At 39.1% G+C, this 16,476-nt stretch overlaps 2 protein-coding genes across 5 annotated transcripts in view; one reads left to right on the forward strand and one right to left on the reverse strand.

Moving 5' to 3' along the window:
- FGF14 (fibroblast growth factor 14) overlaps window positions 1-4,259 on the forward strand; it is a 638,070-nt gene extending 633,811 nt beyond the window's left edge. The window contains exon 5 of one of the 2 annotated variants that reach the window (XM_007461523.1): window positions 1,322-4,259. In XM_007461523.1, the coding sequence (XP_007461585.1) occupies window positions 1,322-1,458 (137 nt within the window). In that variant the 3' untranslated portion in view covers window positions 1,459-4,259. The remainder of the gene's footprint in view (window positions 1-1,321) is intronic. The other variant, XM_007461524.1, reaches the window with a different exon arrangement.
- A 4,113-nt stretch (window positions 4,260-8,372) lies between these two features.
- The window catches only part of ITGBL1 (integrin subunit beta like 1), a 221,731-nt gene continuing 213,627 nt past the window's right edge, over window positions 8,373-16,476 (reverse strand). The window contains exons 10-11 of one of the 3 annotated variants that reach the window (XM_007461525.1): window positions 9,738-9,851; window positions 8,373-8,778 (exon numbers count right to left, since the gene is read on the reverse strand). In XM_007461525.1, the coding sequence (XP_007461587.1) occupies window positions 8,687-8,778; window positions 9,738-9,851 (206 nt within the window). In that variant the 3' untranslated portion in view covers window positions 8,373-8,686. The remainder of the gene's footprint in view (window positions 8,779-9,737; window positions 9,852-16,476) is intronic. The other 2 variants (XM_007461527.1, XM_007461526.1) reach the window with 2 other exon arrangements.

Below are 16,476 nucleotides of genomic sequence, written 5' to 3' on the forward strand. Positions count from 1 at the left end.
CGGCAGGCGGACTCTCAAGCACTGCGCCACCAGGGAAGCCCGCAAATTAGATTCTTGATGAATTATTGGTGCTCTGGGGCATTCATATTTCTTACACAGCTTCACTGTGTAGACGATCGAGATTAGCACTCTGATGCTGTTGTCGCCTAACTAAATGACTAGTGGGAGTGAGGGACTGGAAAGTGTGTCAAGGATATGGATTAATCTCTTAATCCTTTTCACTTGCTAAGTCCTTTATTATAGGTCTGATACACATGTGCTTTCAAGTCTGTGTGCTGCTGAAAGATCTCACGCTGCATTTGCAAAAGGTGAAATCCTACCACCTTGAACATGGAGAATGCATATAGTCGTTCATCCTAACAAAGTTTACATTCTCTTCGTAAAATATAGGCTTTCAAAACCCTAAAAAGCAGGTTAGGCAGCTCTAATTCGCTTGTCTTTCTGATGGCAGATGATTTTAACTCAGTTTTCCCCAAGCATCAGTCACCCTGAAATCTCCTTTCCCAGGATTCCCTGGAATCACTTGCAAAAAAGCCACGTGAACTATTGTAATTATATCACCAGATCAATTCCCCAGAGCTTCCTCAGATGTCATTCCCACTTGCCCTCTTGCCATTCTGTACTTCTGCCTTATATGACATCAATTACAGATTTTCATGATTATACCTGAAAATGAGGCATAAAAAATATAAAACACCCCACACTTGCCTTCAGTTATTTAAGGGTCTCTTTGCATGATTTCGGGAGAGGAAATCTAAACAATGATCTCCAGAAGACCCTGGCTTAAGGAAAGTGAGTTGTTTGTATTGCTTTTATGGCTTTGAAGCTGACAGTAGTGTGATTATATTGCCTTTGAAGCACTTGAGAGAAAAATTATTTAATGACCTAGGGGTGTAAATACCTAGAATGGAAAAGATGAGTGAGAATGAGCTCCACGTGTTGACGGCGTGCAATGGAAGGAAAGTCTTTTTCTCGCTGAACAAAGAGAATTAGGTTAAATGCTTGCCGTTCTCACATTGTGTGTGTGTGTGTGTGTGTGTGTGTGTGTGTGTGTGTGTGTCTCCACATCCCCCATTTAAACCTTCTCTCCTAGACAAAAATGCAGGTGCGCCCAGGTGCGTATTTTGGATACACAAACCAGAAAATGCAAAGGAAGTAGTATTTTCTGTTTGGGGGCTGGATTTTACTGCTTTAAAACAGGAATTCCCTCTTGATGGGGTTACTTGACTTCAGGGAAAACGGGACTGGGCCAACGGCTGAGGTCTGTGCATGAAGCTAACCAGGTAACATCTCCTTTTCCTCCTGCCCTCCCCGTCACTAGTTGCCATGTACCGAGAACCATCTTTGCATGACGTCGGAGAAACGGTCCCAAAAGCCGGGGTGACGCCTAGTAAAAGCACAAGCGCGTCTGCAATCATGAATGGAGGCAAACCAGTCAACAAAAGTAAGACGACATAGCCAGATCCTCACAGGTGTTGTGACTGACTCGCCCTGAGCACCGTTGAGTGATTTATCCTGGCCACACCCTCCTGTTCCAGGGCCCAGGAGCAGCTGGCAGTAAGCAGACGCTTGCTCCCCGCTGGCTCGAACTTCTTGGTTGCAAGTGGATAAATCTCAACGTGTTGTGCCCTCACAACCAGAAGACACCTGGATAACCAGCTCAACTCAGACCATGGAATGCCCTACCAGATATGGAATGCCTTTTTAATATCTTTTCTGTGACTGTGACACTTCACGTGAATGACCTACTTCACAAGTCCACTCGATACCTTGCCTGCTGACAGCTACCCATATTCCTTTTTGAGTCCCGTTTCGGCAAATTCCATGTGTTTAAGTTCGATTTTGTAGCACACAGATACTCTTGAGTAATTTCTAGTTAGATGCTGTAAACCTGTGCTATTATGGAGTTCTCTTCTTCCCGTTTTTACAGGGCTGCTGGCTCCACTGTCTGTGACCTTTTGCAGGGATTGTGTTCCTCTCAATCTTAACTGTAGCGGTTGGCTTAGTTTGGAGAGCAATCAGGGAAACAGAAAGCCTTCTAAACCTATTATGACACATTGCATCTATAAAGATTAAGAGTGTTGTCTCTGGCTCACACTACTGATGAAACACACATATACGCTCTGTCCAGTAGCAGATACTGTGCTCCCGAGGCCACGTGGCCGGGCTGAGAAATGGGGTCAAACGCAGTCATGGGAAGCGCTCTATGATCTGGGTTTGACATCCCCCTCAGTTTCTTTGTGTGTGTGTGTGTTTTATACATATCACAAGCTTACTGGTAATGGTAACATTTGCCTTGCCCAGCGAGCAAGACCCACTGGTTTTTGAGAAAGTGGGTCCAAAGAACTCTGTAGGCCTTGTAGGCCTGATTAAGGTTCATTTTCATCTATGAATCCTCATTATTTGGAAAAAAGGAAAAAAAGTCAATAATTACAACCTACAAGAATTGCGCTAACTAAATCCATTTCAGATAGAATCCTTCCTGTTTTTAATGAACCAAACTTAATGCCATCCCCGGTTTGGGCTGCATTCCACTCATACTCAGCAGAGCATGGGCAAGGCGGCTGTTGTGTTCTTTTCTGCAGCAGCAATGCAAACGTTAGTTATAAATTAGACTTTAATATTTTTGGTGTTTAACAAGTTTTTAAACTGGACATATTAGGAAAAAAATATTTTTTTTAGCTCAGCATGCTGAGTCAGGTACTGTGTAATTCACCAGTCCATACCCCTGACTCAGCTTCTCGGGCCCCTGTGGCCCAGTGGCTGAGTTAGAGGTGCCTTGCCATGATCTCAGAATGCAGTCTGTTGAATTATTCTAGATTAAAACTAAAGGCAAACCAACACATTCAAACATCAGGTTTTCGGTCCATCCGATTTTTTTTTGCTGTTCTTTGATTTTGCTTTCTTAACTTCCTTTGGAATTTAATACTGCTGAATTCTGAGCTTAGGGAAGACGACGACTAAGAAAGTCCATGAATAGTTGACTCCACAGTGAAGAAACCATGCAAAATGTTCAATATTGGATACAAAGAGTTTCAAAATGTTTGATACTGTTTGGAAATATATTTGTTAACTCTGTGTATACTTAATAAATTTCAATGTTTTCTCCTCAGAAGAGTTAACTGAGACCAAACTGAACCTCATTTATAGAAAACTATACGTGGGATCAATGTACTGGCCTCTTGTTATTATTTCCATGTGGAAGGACGACCCAGTCGCCATTCTCTCCCATTTGCATTGTATTTACTGGGAAATTATTTTGTCACTGCTTTCCTAAGTCTCCATGACAGCCCTTGCCCAGCATTTAAAAATTTTGGCCTGCTTAGCTGATTAAAGATTTACTATCAATTTAACTGTTTATGCTTATTTCATTTTCGTATTGAATTCCACTTTAATAAATAAAATGTTAGCATAACGTTTGAGTAGATTTATTGTCGATAGTGCTAAAATACAAATACAACAAAATGATTCTTTTGACCTCTCGATTTCTTGTTACACCATTTTAAAGCCTATTATTTTTAACAGGCTAAGTTAAAATACATTAGATGAATTTCATTAACCAATTGTTTAGGGAAGACATATATTCCATAATATGTGGCAACTTGAAATTCCAATTAGATGGACTTACCCTACTGTGCACAGGCACACACACACACACACACACACACACACACACACACATCAAACAACCCCACTTATATGTTTTTGGTAATCAGCCCTACTTGCTGGTTTCTTTTTCCCCTGTAAGCTTGTTTATTGGTTAAAATTATGACAAGATTTATTTTTGTAAGTGACTGAGATTTCAGTAAATGTGTATCTCTGTTCTGTTTTTTACATGAGTTATCGATAAGGGCATTTATCCCTATGAATGGATGTCAAAATACTTTCTTCTAATATATGTTTAGACGTATTGCAGAGGGGTCCTTGTTATTTGTGATTTAGTTAGATCATTTCCTTTGTGTCTGGTCTGACCTGTTGCATGGAACGAGGACAGCACTGATGAACTGCATGTTGTAGGACCTGTGTATCAAGAACCATTGGTGTGTATTAATCTACATACAAAGAGTTTGTCTGCATTGTACAGTTTCTGTGTTGAATATCATTTGTTGTATTCATAAATACAACATACTGAATAAAATATTTATATGACGGCATATTCAAAAACATTGAACAACTTTATGTAATGAAATGGCATTGCATCACCCACAGATACAGAGAAATGTCATGTAAATAAGTTTGGTAAACTCATTTTCCCCCTTTACCATGCCAAAGAAAATGTTAGCTCTTTGATGATACCTCTCTTGCTATTTTTCCAGGATAAGACTCCACCATTTTCTCCCCTCAAAAATTGTTTGCTGTTTTAAGTAAGTGCAATCTGTCACCTTTGGTGTTCTGTACAGTAAATCTGATGGAATTCATTTGTATTTAGAGATCACCACGTGTTCTGTACCTCCATGTACATATGTCGATCTTATCAACTCTTTCCAATATCACATTCCTTTTGCATCCATATCTGGTGTGAGAGGGTTATGTCTACTGATTTGTTATGGTAGCTGTTTCACTCATTCCTCAACAATGCTCTGGAATGTTCATTGTTTTGATATTTCAGGTGACATCATTTTATTTTCCTGTAAGTTTGCTTTCTAAAATATTTTGCTACAACTTTACTTGGAAAAATTATAGAAGAGATGCAAATGGTTCAGCCTATATAAAGAGTAAAATGGAACTGAGCATCATGTCATTACAAATCTTGGAGAATTTAGAGATTCGTGCTCTAAATGTTCCCTTGCCCTGAGTGTTTGGGGTAAGGGCTGGCTTCAAGATGGGCCCACAAGACTCCTGCTGCAGTCCGTCTAATTGTTTGCCTCTTGGAGAGTAAGAAGAGTTTCTTTATCACACCTGGCCAGTTGCTTAATGAATGCCTAAAGCACTAAAACAGTCTGTTTTCAGGATGACCAACATCAGATTTCGTTCTTCTTTAAAAAACAACAAGAAAAAACCTTCTTTTTAAGTTAGACATGTATCACTTCATTTAAAGTTTTCTCCCTAATATTAGAGTGAGAATTAACATTTGAAGGAGAGACCAGATTGACTAAGAAATCCATTTTACAAGGAATTGAAAATCATTAAAAATTATTTTCAATGTTATTTCAGAAGAAGACTATATCCAGGGCAAGCTTTTGAGCTAAACGCAGGCATATCAGACTCCAGGTGTGAACAGTATTACTTTGGAGTAAAGTACATTTCATAGTGTAGCTCTCGTAGCTTACGAAGTGGCACACAGGGCCTGTTGACTCTCTCTTATACTGAGTAGGGTTTCAAAGGTTTGATAGTGAATCCGCAAACAAAGGCTGAGTTATGTTTTTGTTTTTTCCTGGTTTTCTCTATCATTTGGTCTAATTCCCATGTTGTGTTTGCATTTGAGGTCATGGAGGCCATTCCTTCCAATGTGCAGTAGGAATCTAGATTAGCTCAGAGTCCAGGAAGACAACAGGATATAGTGATTCTCTTAGGTCTTAGGACGTTAGTAGAATCTTATTAAAAAGTCCTTTATGGAAGAATTCCTCAGTGATGGTTAGCCAAGCAAGCAGGGTTGGTGCCAACACCATCTGCAAACTTGTCGCATCTTTCCCAGTTGACGTTAATCCCACCATAACTGCCGACCAACCTGAACAAGCCAACAAAATTTGCATACTTTCCCTCCACCTATTACAAGTTTGTTCTTGCCCTGCCCTTTTTTTGAAGAGGGAGTTTTTATCTTAGTAATGGAATCAAAAGTCAAAGTACAAAATTACATTTAAGAAGGGTAGAATCTATGTCTTTACATGTAACTATGTTTATTTTATTTTTCTCCAACTTAAACATGTAAATTAAATCACTTCTTAATAGATCTATTGATGTTTCATTGCTAGAGACAAAATCACACATAAAAACACACACAAGAACTGTTATAGCAGACAGAAAGAGGTAAAAAGAAAATATTTCTGCTTTAAAAGAAAAATATTCATTAGAGTTTAGGTACCATGTGACTTATGCTATAATTCAGTTTTGGTTCAATAATTCATGGTTAAATGAACCACAGAATATAGCTGACTATAACAGATTTTGTCAAAAAATTTGGACAAATCACATTCTGAACTTTATAATAATTTCTCCATATTTAAACTTCTTAAAAAGCATAAATGCTGAGGACATTTTTCTTACACGAAAATATAAAAAGAGCAGCATTCTTTTTGCAGGGATAACAAATATATAGAGAATGATAAGAAAAACAAGACACACCTAGGGTAACGTGATGAGACAGGAAACTAAGGGCCATACCAGTAGAGCAGGATAGCAAACTACTGCTCAGCTACAAGCCAAATACAGCTTGCAATCTGTTTCTTATGGCCCAGGAGCTCAGAATGAGGTTTTTATTTTTATTTTTTCCATTTTAAAGTGTTAAACGTGAACAGACAAGAATCTTCTATAGAGATGTATGTGACTCACAGTCTAAAATATTTACTATCTGGTCCTTTATAGAAAGCAGGGTTCTGCAAGAGGGGAAACTGAAAGTCATTTGTATTATGGCGGCTGGATAAGGTAATGAATTACAATGTTTGTGCATCATCACATAAGGCATCAAAATTGCAACTGAACAATGATAACAGATTTGTTTGAGGCTTAAAGTGTTTAGATAGAGAAGAGGAAAGAGTATAATCTGTATTATTTCTTGACTCCTTATGGTCCCCTCATTTGACAAAAACTGATATATCAATTGACATACTTAATAATAGAGATACAATTTACATGGTTGCATTCCTTAATCTCAGGATAGAGATGACAATTTTATAAATCTCTTCCAAGTATGAGAACACTATTAGTACTATAAAAATCAGCATCAGTTAAATTTTCTCTTAAATAATTTTCAATATCAAATTTTTAAGTAACTCAGCAGATACATATTTTCCTTACCTTTGGTGATTTGACTTAGAAAAGTCCATGCCACGACTCTGGAATATTTACATCATCAAGTAAAATTTCCAAGCAAAAATTTTCATCTTAAACAATATGGAAATGATTTTGTTACATTATTCTAGGATTTTACAAAATATAAATCACATTTAGAAAAAAGTGGGGTTTTTGTTAGCTCTAAATAATTAAAGGTTGCCTAAACTAATGTGTATAAGTAGACTTAACTGTAAATATGTAAGGGAAGTCCAAATTATTGTACATTTTCATAATGCAATGTGAATTTCATACAGAGCAGAATTTCACCATTAAGAAAATAAACATTTTGTTATTATTGAGTGAATATTTGTAATTTCTATTTCAGCCATTTCTGGATTTTTTAAAAATCCTCTGAGCTTTTGAGACTTTTTATTATAGTATCTCTTCTTGATTTCTTTGCATGTCCCTACTTTTCCAGTAAGTCATGTATCCTTATAAATAAGAATCTTTTAAGAGAAGTGAATGTATATTTCAGGCCCATCATATAGCTAACTATATGTTGTCTTTTTAAAAGGCAAGTTACCACGGAGTAAACAGTAAAAAAAGAATCATATTTCTTGTATATGTAACCCTTGCCCAGTTTTTTAAAATGTTCTAGAAACAGAAAATAGATACCCCTGAATAAAAATTCAGTTTTTGGGTTAATCCTCAGTAGGCAAATATATACTGACACAGAATATAAGCAACTTATGTCACCATTTATTAAAAATTATGAATTTTGCATTTTTCATATCTTCCTTAATCTTAAGAGTCTTTTTTGGAGTGAGTTTATTTTTAATTTTTTTCAAAGATTTTTTTTTTGATGTGGACCATTTGTAAAGTGTTTATTGAATTTGTTACAATATTGCTTCTGTTTTATGTTTTGGTTTTTTTTTTTTTTTTTTGGCCGCGAGGCATGTGGGATCTTAGCTCCCCAACCAGGGATCGAACCTGCACCCCCTACATTGGAAGGCGAAGTCTTAACCACTGGACTGCCAGGGAAGTCCCTTGTGTGAATTTAAAGTGGGACTAGACAAATGACAAATGATTTAATGGCTAAAATGACCAGTTTTTTTTTTTTTTCAAAAGCACTGGTTATGTAGTTTCTGCCTGCTCCCCTAGCCCATGTGTGTTTGTATACCACATACCTCATGTCTCCATATGGAAATACTGGCAAAATATGGTCAATGAATTTATGTGAGGATATATCTTTTCCTTAGACTCCAATATGGTCTTTCTTGTACAGGGGTGTGTATTTCTAACAACCGTGTAAACTCAGGGTTTCTCAGCTCAGGCACCACTGATACTTGAAGTCAGATAATTCTTTGCTGTGGGAGGCTGTCCTGCACCAGAGGATGTTTGCAGCATCCCTGGCCTCCACCCACTAGATGCCCACAGCACGCCCTCCCACCCCACCCAGTGGGACAATGAAAATTGTCTGTAGACATTGCCAAATGTCTTCTGGGTGGTAAAGTTGCCCTTGTTGAGAACCACTGATGTAAATTAAGGTAGAAAAAAATCTTTCTGGCATTATTTACATCAGAATTTGCTTAACTCATTTTTAATGGGTACCCAGATTTCACTGAGGCATTCAGAAATAGAAAAACATACAATGGTCTGTTTGACCTGTCCTGGTGATGATTATATATGGTTCCCTCTGCATTTATATGTTCTAATGGCCTAGAAAAATAAGAATCCAGTTCTCTGCCATGGATTGTTAAGGATATTCTGTGCCGAGCCAGATTTCACATGCATTTCCGTTCCATCCATCCCAGCATTCACAGTTTCCACAGCTACAGATTCCATTCCCTGCAATAAAGTACACAGGGGAGTCGTTATCATGATCGAAAGTCACCAAGTTAAAATATGTTATTCTAAACCACAGCAGTTCATAATCAAGACCATTTCACTCATCCTCTGCAGATTTTCTTATTCTGTTCTGTAGCCATCTTATCATTATCTTGTTTAGCAGCTATGGGAAATGTGATTTTTCACATAATTAATGGCATCTGCTTGATGCCACCATCTGTGTATCATCTAATAGTGACCATCCTGTGTCACTCCAGGTGGCTTCCATGTCATAATTCTGTTTTCCTATAGAGAGCAAGCTATGTCTGACTTATGAATAAATGCTAAAAACCATAAAGTCCCCTGACACAGAATGAGGTAAGCTGAGGAATCAGCTAGAAGAGGAGCCTTGTGCCACAGGGAGGGACAGACAGTGAATGTCTAGTTTAATGACATACACAAGCATTCATCTTTTACCTTCAACTAGAAACAAGGAGAACAAACATAACGTGTCTCTCTTTCCCCTGTAACTTGTTCAAGCAGATGTATTTTATAACCAATTATCAGGATTCAATAACTTGGGACAGCAGTAGCTATGACACTGCTAAGTCTCCCTCACCCCCCCAACACACACACACCCCACTCCCTGCAGCCAACCAATACATCAACCGTCTTTGAATTAGTGGTACCTGGGTCCTGTTTAAAATAATACTCCATTCCCTACACCAGGCTCAAAGTAAAATGGTTGTCAAGACGATTATTTTCTCTTTTCAACATACAACTGCATATGTGTGAGTTGAGGGCATGGTTACTTTTGTCCGCCAATGCCCACTCCCCTTCTGCGGTGACTTCCTGTGAATAGTGGGTCTTGATTACACGGATGCTCTCCTGCCCAGCTGGCTACGGCAGTACGCGGTGGGTATCATTTGTCTTTATTGCCAGCTGTGACACAGAACAGTTAGAGTAGGTTGATACTGCACCTGTGCAAATGAGACCATCATGTTTGTCGCAGTCCCTGTCATCACAGTCGCAGAATTCTCCCGAAATATACCATTCTTCGGCAGAACAAATGCACTTCCCACAGTGACAAGAACCTGGAATCACAAAGGGCACTACTTGCTGTCACCACATAACTAAAGGTTTCCGTCTAGAACAGAATATCATCAGTGCAGCGACAACAGACTTCTAATAACCTATCCTCCAAAGGGAAAATTTTATTGAATAGCCGGTCGCTCAGAGGGGAGCCTGACTTACTGTAATTCGTAAAGGTTATTCAGGAAAGGCTTCATTATGGATCTAGACAGTTGCAATTAGCCTTGAGCAAATGTTCCATGGCCCAGCCTGGTTGAAATGTCAGTGAGAGCAGAATGTGGTTGATTCTTAAAGATGGCCTTCCAAAAAAGGTATTCAAAAATAGATGCTTTTTTTTTTTCTGAATTGAATCATGCTTTAAAGGTGCTTGTTTTTTTAAAGGAATTGAATAGCAAGTTCTAATAAGTGGGGATGCATTTATTAATAAAAGAAATACTAAATTATTGTGCTTACAATTCTGGATTTTTGTTTACATGATTTTCTTAAAATAGGGACATGCCTGTATATTGGGTAGCTCTTTATTTTATTTATTTATTTATTTATTGCGATACGCGGGCCTCTCACTGTTGTGGCCTCTCCCGTTGCGGAGCACAGGCTCCAGACGCACAGGCTCAGCGGCCATGGCTCACGGGCCCAGCCACTCTGCGGCATGTGGGATCCTCCCGGACCGGGGCACGAACCCACGTCCCCTGCATCGGCAGGCAGACTCTCAACCACTGCGCCACCAGGGAAGCCCTTGGGTAGCTCTTTAAAGTGCTAAAAATACACACATAATAACTCATGTATATTCAACTTATCAGATTTAATTCTCAGGATTTCCTGCCATAATCAAGGATAGCTCTAATCCCCCCAGAATGCTCATCTTTTATGAGGCTCTAGGTCCAACCACCTTTTCCATTACTTTACACATCCCCTCTTTTAAATTAATTATTTAATTAATGTCACTAATTTAAAAATACCTCTAGTTATTAAAAACATTTTGGTTTGCTGAGAAATAATTTTGTTAATTATTTAAATATGTTTAAAAGAAGAGAAAATATATGGATTAAATGGTGTCACAAAGGGAAGAAAGCTCTCACAGTCTAAATGTCTTCATCTGATGGCCTATAAAACCCGACATGGCAAAATTACGTCTACAACCACACTAAAGACACCTTTAAAATTTAAAGGAAAACACATAAAAAGGACTTTCCCTTCCTTCTATTTCCTTGGACGGGTTAGTCTTTCCAAACAAGTTTTCCTTTTACTAAAAGATGCTTATCAATAAATTGTTCTGGTCAAAAATCACCTTAAGAGATTGTGAAGTAGAAAAAAGTACTTTGACCTATTTAACAAAATTCCAGACTCGGTAAGTTCAAAATATAGTCGGAGAGGGGCAGGAATCAATCATTAGTGCCTCTAGGAAGCACAGTGCTTAAAAAATGAGTTAACAAACTGAGTGAGTAAAGCGGCTAGAGAAAAGGATTTCCTCATACCATGGAATCAGGAAAGGATCTGTATAAATGTATCTCAAGCATTAAGCACTATGTGGTATTTCATATCATGGAAATGACTATCTGCATTTTAGTGGCGAAAATCCCCAATGGCCAAGTTAAACCTTCCACATTCCTTGTCATGTGGAAAGTAAGGGAGTACTAGTTATGTGCTCAGAGCTGGGTTTACATTTGTTAAGTCCTTGCTTAAGCACAGCATGATTTCATTTAGTCTTGACTTGCTTTCCTGAGGGTCTTGGTTGATCTGCATTTTCTTGAGTAAAATCTAGACAACTTTCAGTTCTGATGAGTGACTGACAGCCTGATGGTTGCTTAGGAACCAGTGAGCGAGGCCTTCCAGCTCAGTCTGTGAGGAAGGCTGGCTCCCTCTCGGTCTCATTCAGGTAGTGTTACCTTATTTTAGAAACTTATCCTAGTTTTAAAGATTTCTTTCAAATTTCTAGGCATGGAAGTGTTCACCATTCAACTGCTCATTTAGTAAATGGTTAGCAACATATCTGCCAAAAAAAACCCCAAAAACAAAAAAAAACAACTTGGGACGTTTCACTGACTTTTCATTGAAATTTCCTCAGAAAGCATCATATTTCGTGCTTCATTTCCATGAGTAATTACTGGAAGAATTGGATTTTTTCAGTTGTTTCTAAAATAGTATTTCCTTTGCATTCCAAAATTATTTCTACAAAGCAGCAGAAGTAAATGACTTTATTTGTCCATGATAGTCACATCTTATGCCTAGGATATTTTGTTGTACTTTGTCACAATCCATGAAAGGATCTCACATTTCATTTTTTTAAACTTAACCTCTGGCCTTGGAACTATTTTAATTACTGCTCTTGATTCTGGAATGCTTAGCTTCAGTCTATAGCAAAGTATTTTCCTAAAACTGGTAAGCTCAGCTAAAGTTAATATGGTATCATGGAGAGACCATTTGACAAATAAATTCCAGTTCCAAAAGTCTACTAGTCACTGAAATACTTAAAGTGAAAAATGGGGACTGATTTTTGTATGTGCTATGAAAAAAGGAGCTTTTCTCAGTCAGCGCTTTCCCCAGCTGTGTTGTTCTTTCCTGTTTGTGCCTCTCAGAGGTAAGAAGTTCTTCTGCTTGTGAAACTCGGAATAGCATGTGATACTAACACATTGTGATCATTATTAGGACCTTTATAGCAGCGCCTTGGTTGTAAAGTGCTCTCTTTTCATCAGGAACTGGGGGTCAAACTGCCCATCTCTAGAAAAGGGAAAACTTAGGCAAAGGATTCTGTCAGTCAGGCACAGGCCACATGACTGCCAAGAGGGGAGCAATTGTTCAGCTCAGCTGGCCGGGCTCCACTCACGCCCATGAGACCCAGTCCAACTATAGGGAGAAGCTGGCTCATCTTGGCAGGATCTCTAGGGTAGTAAGTTCACGACCACAATATCACTGACCCATTTATTGTCTTTCTTAGTATAAGGACCCTAAAGAGTGCTCTGATCTCCCTTCTGTGCTTCTCACAGGCTTCCATTCCTCGGGAATCAGCCACATTTTCTCATTTGTCTTCAGAACATCCTTAGGACACAAGAATGGGAAAGAAATGAAATTCTTCTCAGTTAACCTAAGATTCCTATCTGATTCAATCTACTCTTGTACCTATCTACCTGTGATGCCTCTCCCAGGGGAAAAAAAACAAAAACAAAGAAAACTTTCATATAGTTTCAAAAAATGAGTCATGTGTCCTACAGATCTGCCCCGACAGCCATATCGGGTGAAGCAACTAGAGCATGGAGTGAAGACTGGTTTTTGAACCATGACTTTCACCCTTTCTCTTTTCCAGAGATGGAGAACGGGTCGGGCGGAGGGGAGGGATAGGTGGTGGAGGTACCGTGGACTTAATCTGGACAATGCATTACTCGAGTATCAACATAAGAGTGTAAGGGGTCATTGAGCGACATGCAGTTACAATCATTGTCACACAACAGCATCTTTAAGGATATCAGAGTGGATCACCTAGATCTGGGTTGAAGTTATCAGGGTAAGAAGGTTATTGTGTATTCTTGGATCCAAATAAATAAATCCCCAAACAAACAAACAGCCTATAAATTATATCACGTATTCCGCAAAGGTAGCTAAGTTATGGGAGACCTGGCTCTGAGATCATCTCTGGTTATTCCCGCAAACAACTGAGTATAAGGGCGAGGCACCTTTGTTAGCTGCCCCATTAACAGAGTCAGACTTTCTTTTTCGTCCATCAAGCCTGACAAAATGCTGCAACCCGACATCCCAGCAGGCAGATTTCACTATTGTACTAACTCTTCCATCTGTTATGAGGGTCATGACAATGTATATCTTGTTTTAAATTTTTCTATGGAGTGATTTATTGTCTTGGCTATAAATTTGTAAAGAAATAAAATGCTATTTCTTCATCATCTCCTGAGGTGACAGCTTTATTCACAGCTCCTGGGGAGCACACATTTCAGCCTCGTTTTTTTCTGCTGGAAACACTCAGCCAGGTCTAGGCTGCTAAGTGCTGTGCCCTGGGGATCTCAGGCCCACTACTCACGCCTGCCCCGTGATCGGAGAAAGAAAACCTTTTCCTTTGTGAAAATCGGGGTGAGGGGTTTTCATTTACAAATTTGAGGACAAAGTACATGGCATTCTGGCAAGTCCATGAGATGTATCCGGAAATACATGGCCCCAGTTTAAATAACTTGGAAGGGATTTCCTTCTCTGCCACCATGTTGAAGACCCTTAGTCTATGGCCCCAGTTTACATAACGTGGAAGGGATTTCTCTTCTCTGCCACCATGTTGAAGACCCTTAGTCTATGGCCCCAGTTTAAATAACTTGGAAGGGATTTCATAGTCCAGCATGGATTCTTCCAGAATAGGAAGAAAAGAAAGGAGCCCACAGCCAGCTGCTGCCAACACTAGGCATGCCAGTATCATCACTAACAGCAATCTCAAGATGTACAGCCTCAAGGCAGGTTTTACATTTCCTTCCGAGTTTAAAACTCTCTACCCGTTGAAGGATAAAAAATAGTTTAGACAAATATGCTGTCAACTCTTCATTGATACATGGATATATTTCCCACCACCCAAAGCAAACAATTTGAAAAGGCATTAACTAGAGAGATTTTCTTGTTCTGTTTTGTTTCATTTTGATGAAATGCCTTTGGGCCAATATTTAGTCAACCTATTTTTTTCTTTTTTTCTTTTCTTTTTTTTTTTTTTTTTTACATTTTCTACATTTATGAGGCTAAAAAATGAGTCACTCTCCTATGAATGTAATGACTTTAATAAGAATGTTTATTTCTTGAAAAGGGACAACTCCTCCTTCAGAATTAAATTCAGTTTGGGCAATGACAGAGTGCTATTCACCAGTCCAGTGAGCATGGTTTTGTGTTTTCTTCCAGTACCTGCAACTGGACATAACTTAACCAAGACCTGCTTAGGGACACTGTTAATGATGTGATAGTGTGTCTAGTAAACAGACACACACACAATTGCTGGTTTTTAAAATAAATATAAACAAGCACACAAATTTTTTAATAAGAATGGGTTTCTTCATTCAGTAGAGTTCATACGAAAAGCTAATATCCTTATTCTAAGGATAATGCCATTATGGAAAACCAACTAAAAGTACCTAAACTTTGTGATACTGTGTTTGGACCTATGCTCAAAAAAATCCAATTCAGACAAATTAGTCATTCTTAGTACTCTTAGTACTTAGTACTCTTAGTACCCTTTTATACCCTCCATTCTGATCTGATAGCATTTTTTTCTTCTTTCCTGTTTCATCCTTGAAGGTTAATTCCATCCCTACCTCCTTCCCTGTTTTCTTTATTAATCTCTTCCTCCTCAGTTCCTTCCCTTTGTCTTCCTTTTAACCTCTCTTTCCTCCTTTTTGGTTCTCCCAACAGAGCCTGAACCCAAAACAAAGTGTTTCCAGGAGCTGAGGCCCCCACTGAGAACCAAACTGGTATGAGATTTGTTCGGGACTTGGAATTAGATTGAATTTAACGGGAGAACAAACTGGGTTACACAGTGATTGCTTTAAACTCGTTTGAGAGCCACCTGACTGCTGTAACTGCATTAGGTTGAGGGCATGGCCTCCTTGCCTGAACAATGAAAACAGGAGCCTCAAATACAGGATTCCTGGAAACGAAGAACATTGTTTTCTATTGAAATGATCATGCTTGTATCAATTTTCAGCCTTCCTCCCCCGCACCCTATGTGGTCACAGCATCCATCAGGTTTTATCTTTGCAATTGTGTCAAGAAGCCCCCTTCAACCTGACAGCACCAGCCTTGAGAGAGAGGTGAAGCAACAGCCACTGTTTAGGGGCACATCTCCAAGGCACATCCTGTTTCTGAGGGCTCCTCCATCGGTATTAAGAGATTCCCTTTCTTCCATGTGTCTTCTTCAGAAAGATATTTACCTGCTAATCCTGCCCCAGGGTAGGTATTTCAAGGTAAGTGCAACTTCAGCTAGAGCCTTGCCCTGTCTGAAAGGTGCGGGGGGGCGGGGGGGCATCATCTGTTCTGCAAGGAGGCTAATGAGCTGAAGAAGAGAGCTGGGAAGCTCCAGGACATCTAGTTCCCTGCAGGGCAGCTCCTGAAAATTTACTGAGAATCCATGCACTTCCAGAATCTTCCTAGGTGTTTTCCTAGCCACTAGCAAAGAGGAATGTGACAGCCTCCTAGATGGGCCCATAGGCACTGTGAGAGCAGGATTTTAAAGTTTCTTGGAGAATTTATACAGAAGCATCAACATCAAGATAGCTAAAATTCAATCTATTAATTAGTATTCTTTCTCTGCTCAGGAAAAAAAACCCTGTTCTGCCCTTTTGGGGGTGGGGAAGGGGCATTGGTGGGGTGGCTTTTCTTCTAGAATCTGTTTCTGCAGTAAATGTTTCATTGAGTTAGTGGCTCCTATTCAATCAACTTGAAGATTATAACCACTTTGAAGGTTTAAATTTTTTTTTTTATATTAGGTTACACATGTGTGATTGGAAAATTGATGATTTTCAGACCAAAGAAAATTATACCAGAACTTTGGGACCCGTGTACTTTTTTTTTTTTTTTTTTTTTTTTCTTTTTTTCTTGCGTTATGCGGGCCTCTCACTGTTGTGGCCTCTCCCATTTGCGGAGCACAGGCTCCGG

The sequence above is a fragment of the Lipotes vexillifer genome, unplaced genomic scaffold, assembly GCF_000442215.2.
Source record: "Lipotes vexillifer unplaced genomic scaffold, Lipotes_vexillifer_v1.1 scaffold655, whole genome shotgun sequence".
Lineage (NCBI taxonomy): Eukaryota > Metazoa > Chordata > Mammalia > Artiodactyla > Lipotidae > Lipotes > Lipotes vexillifer.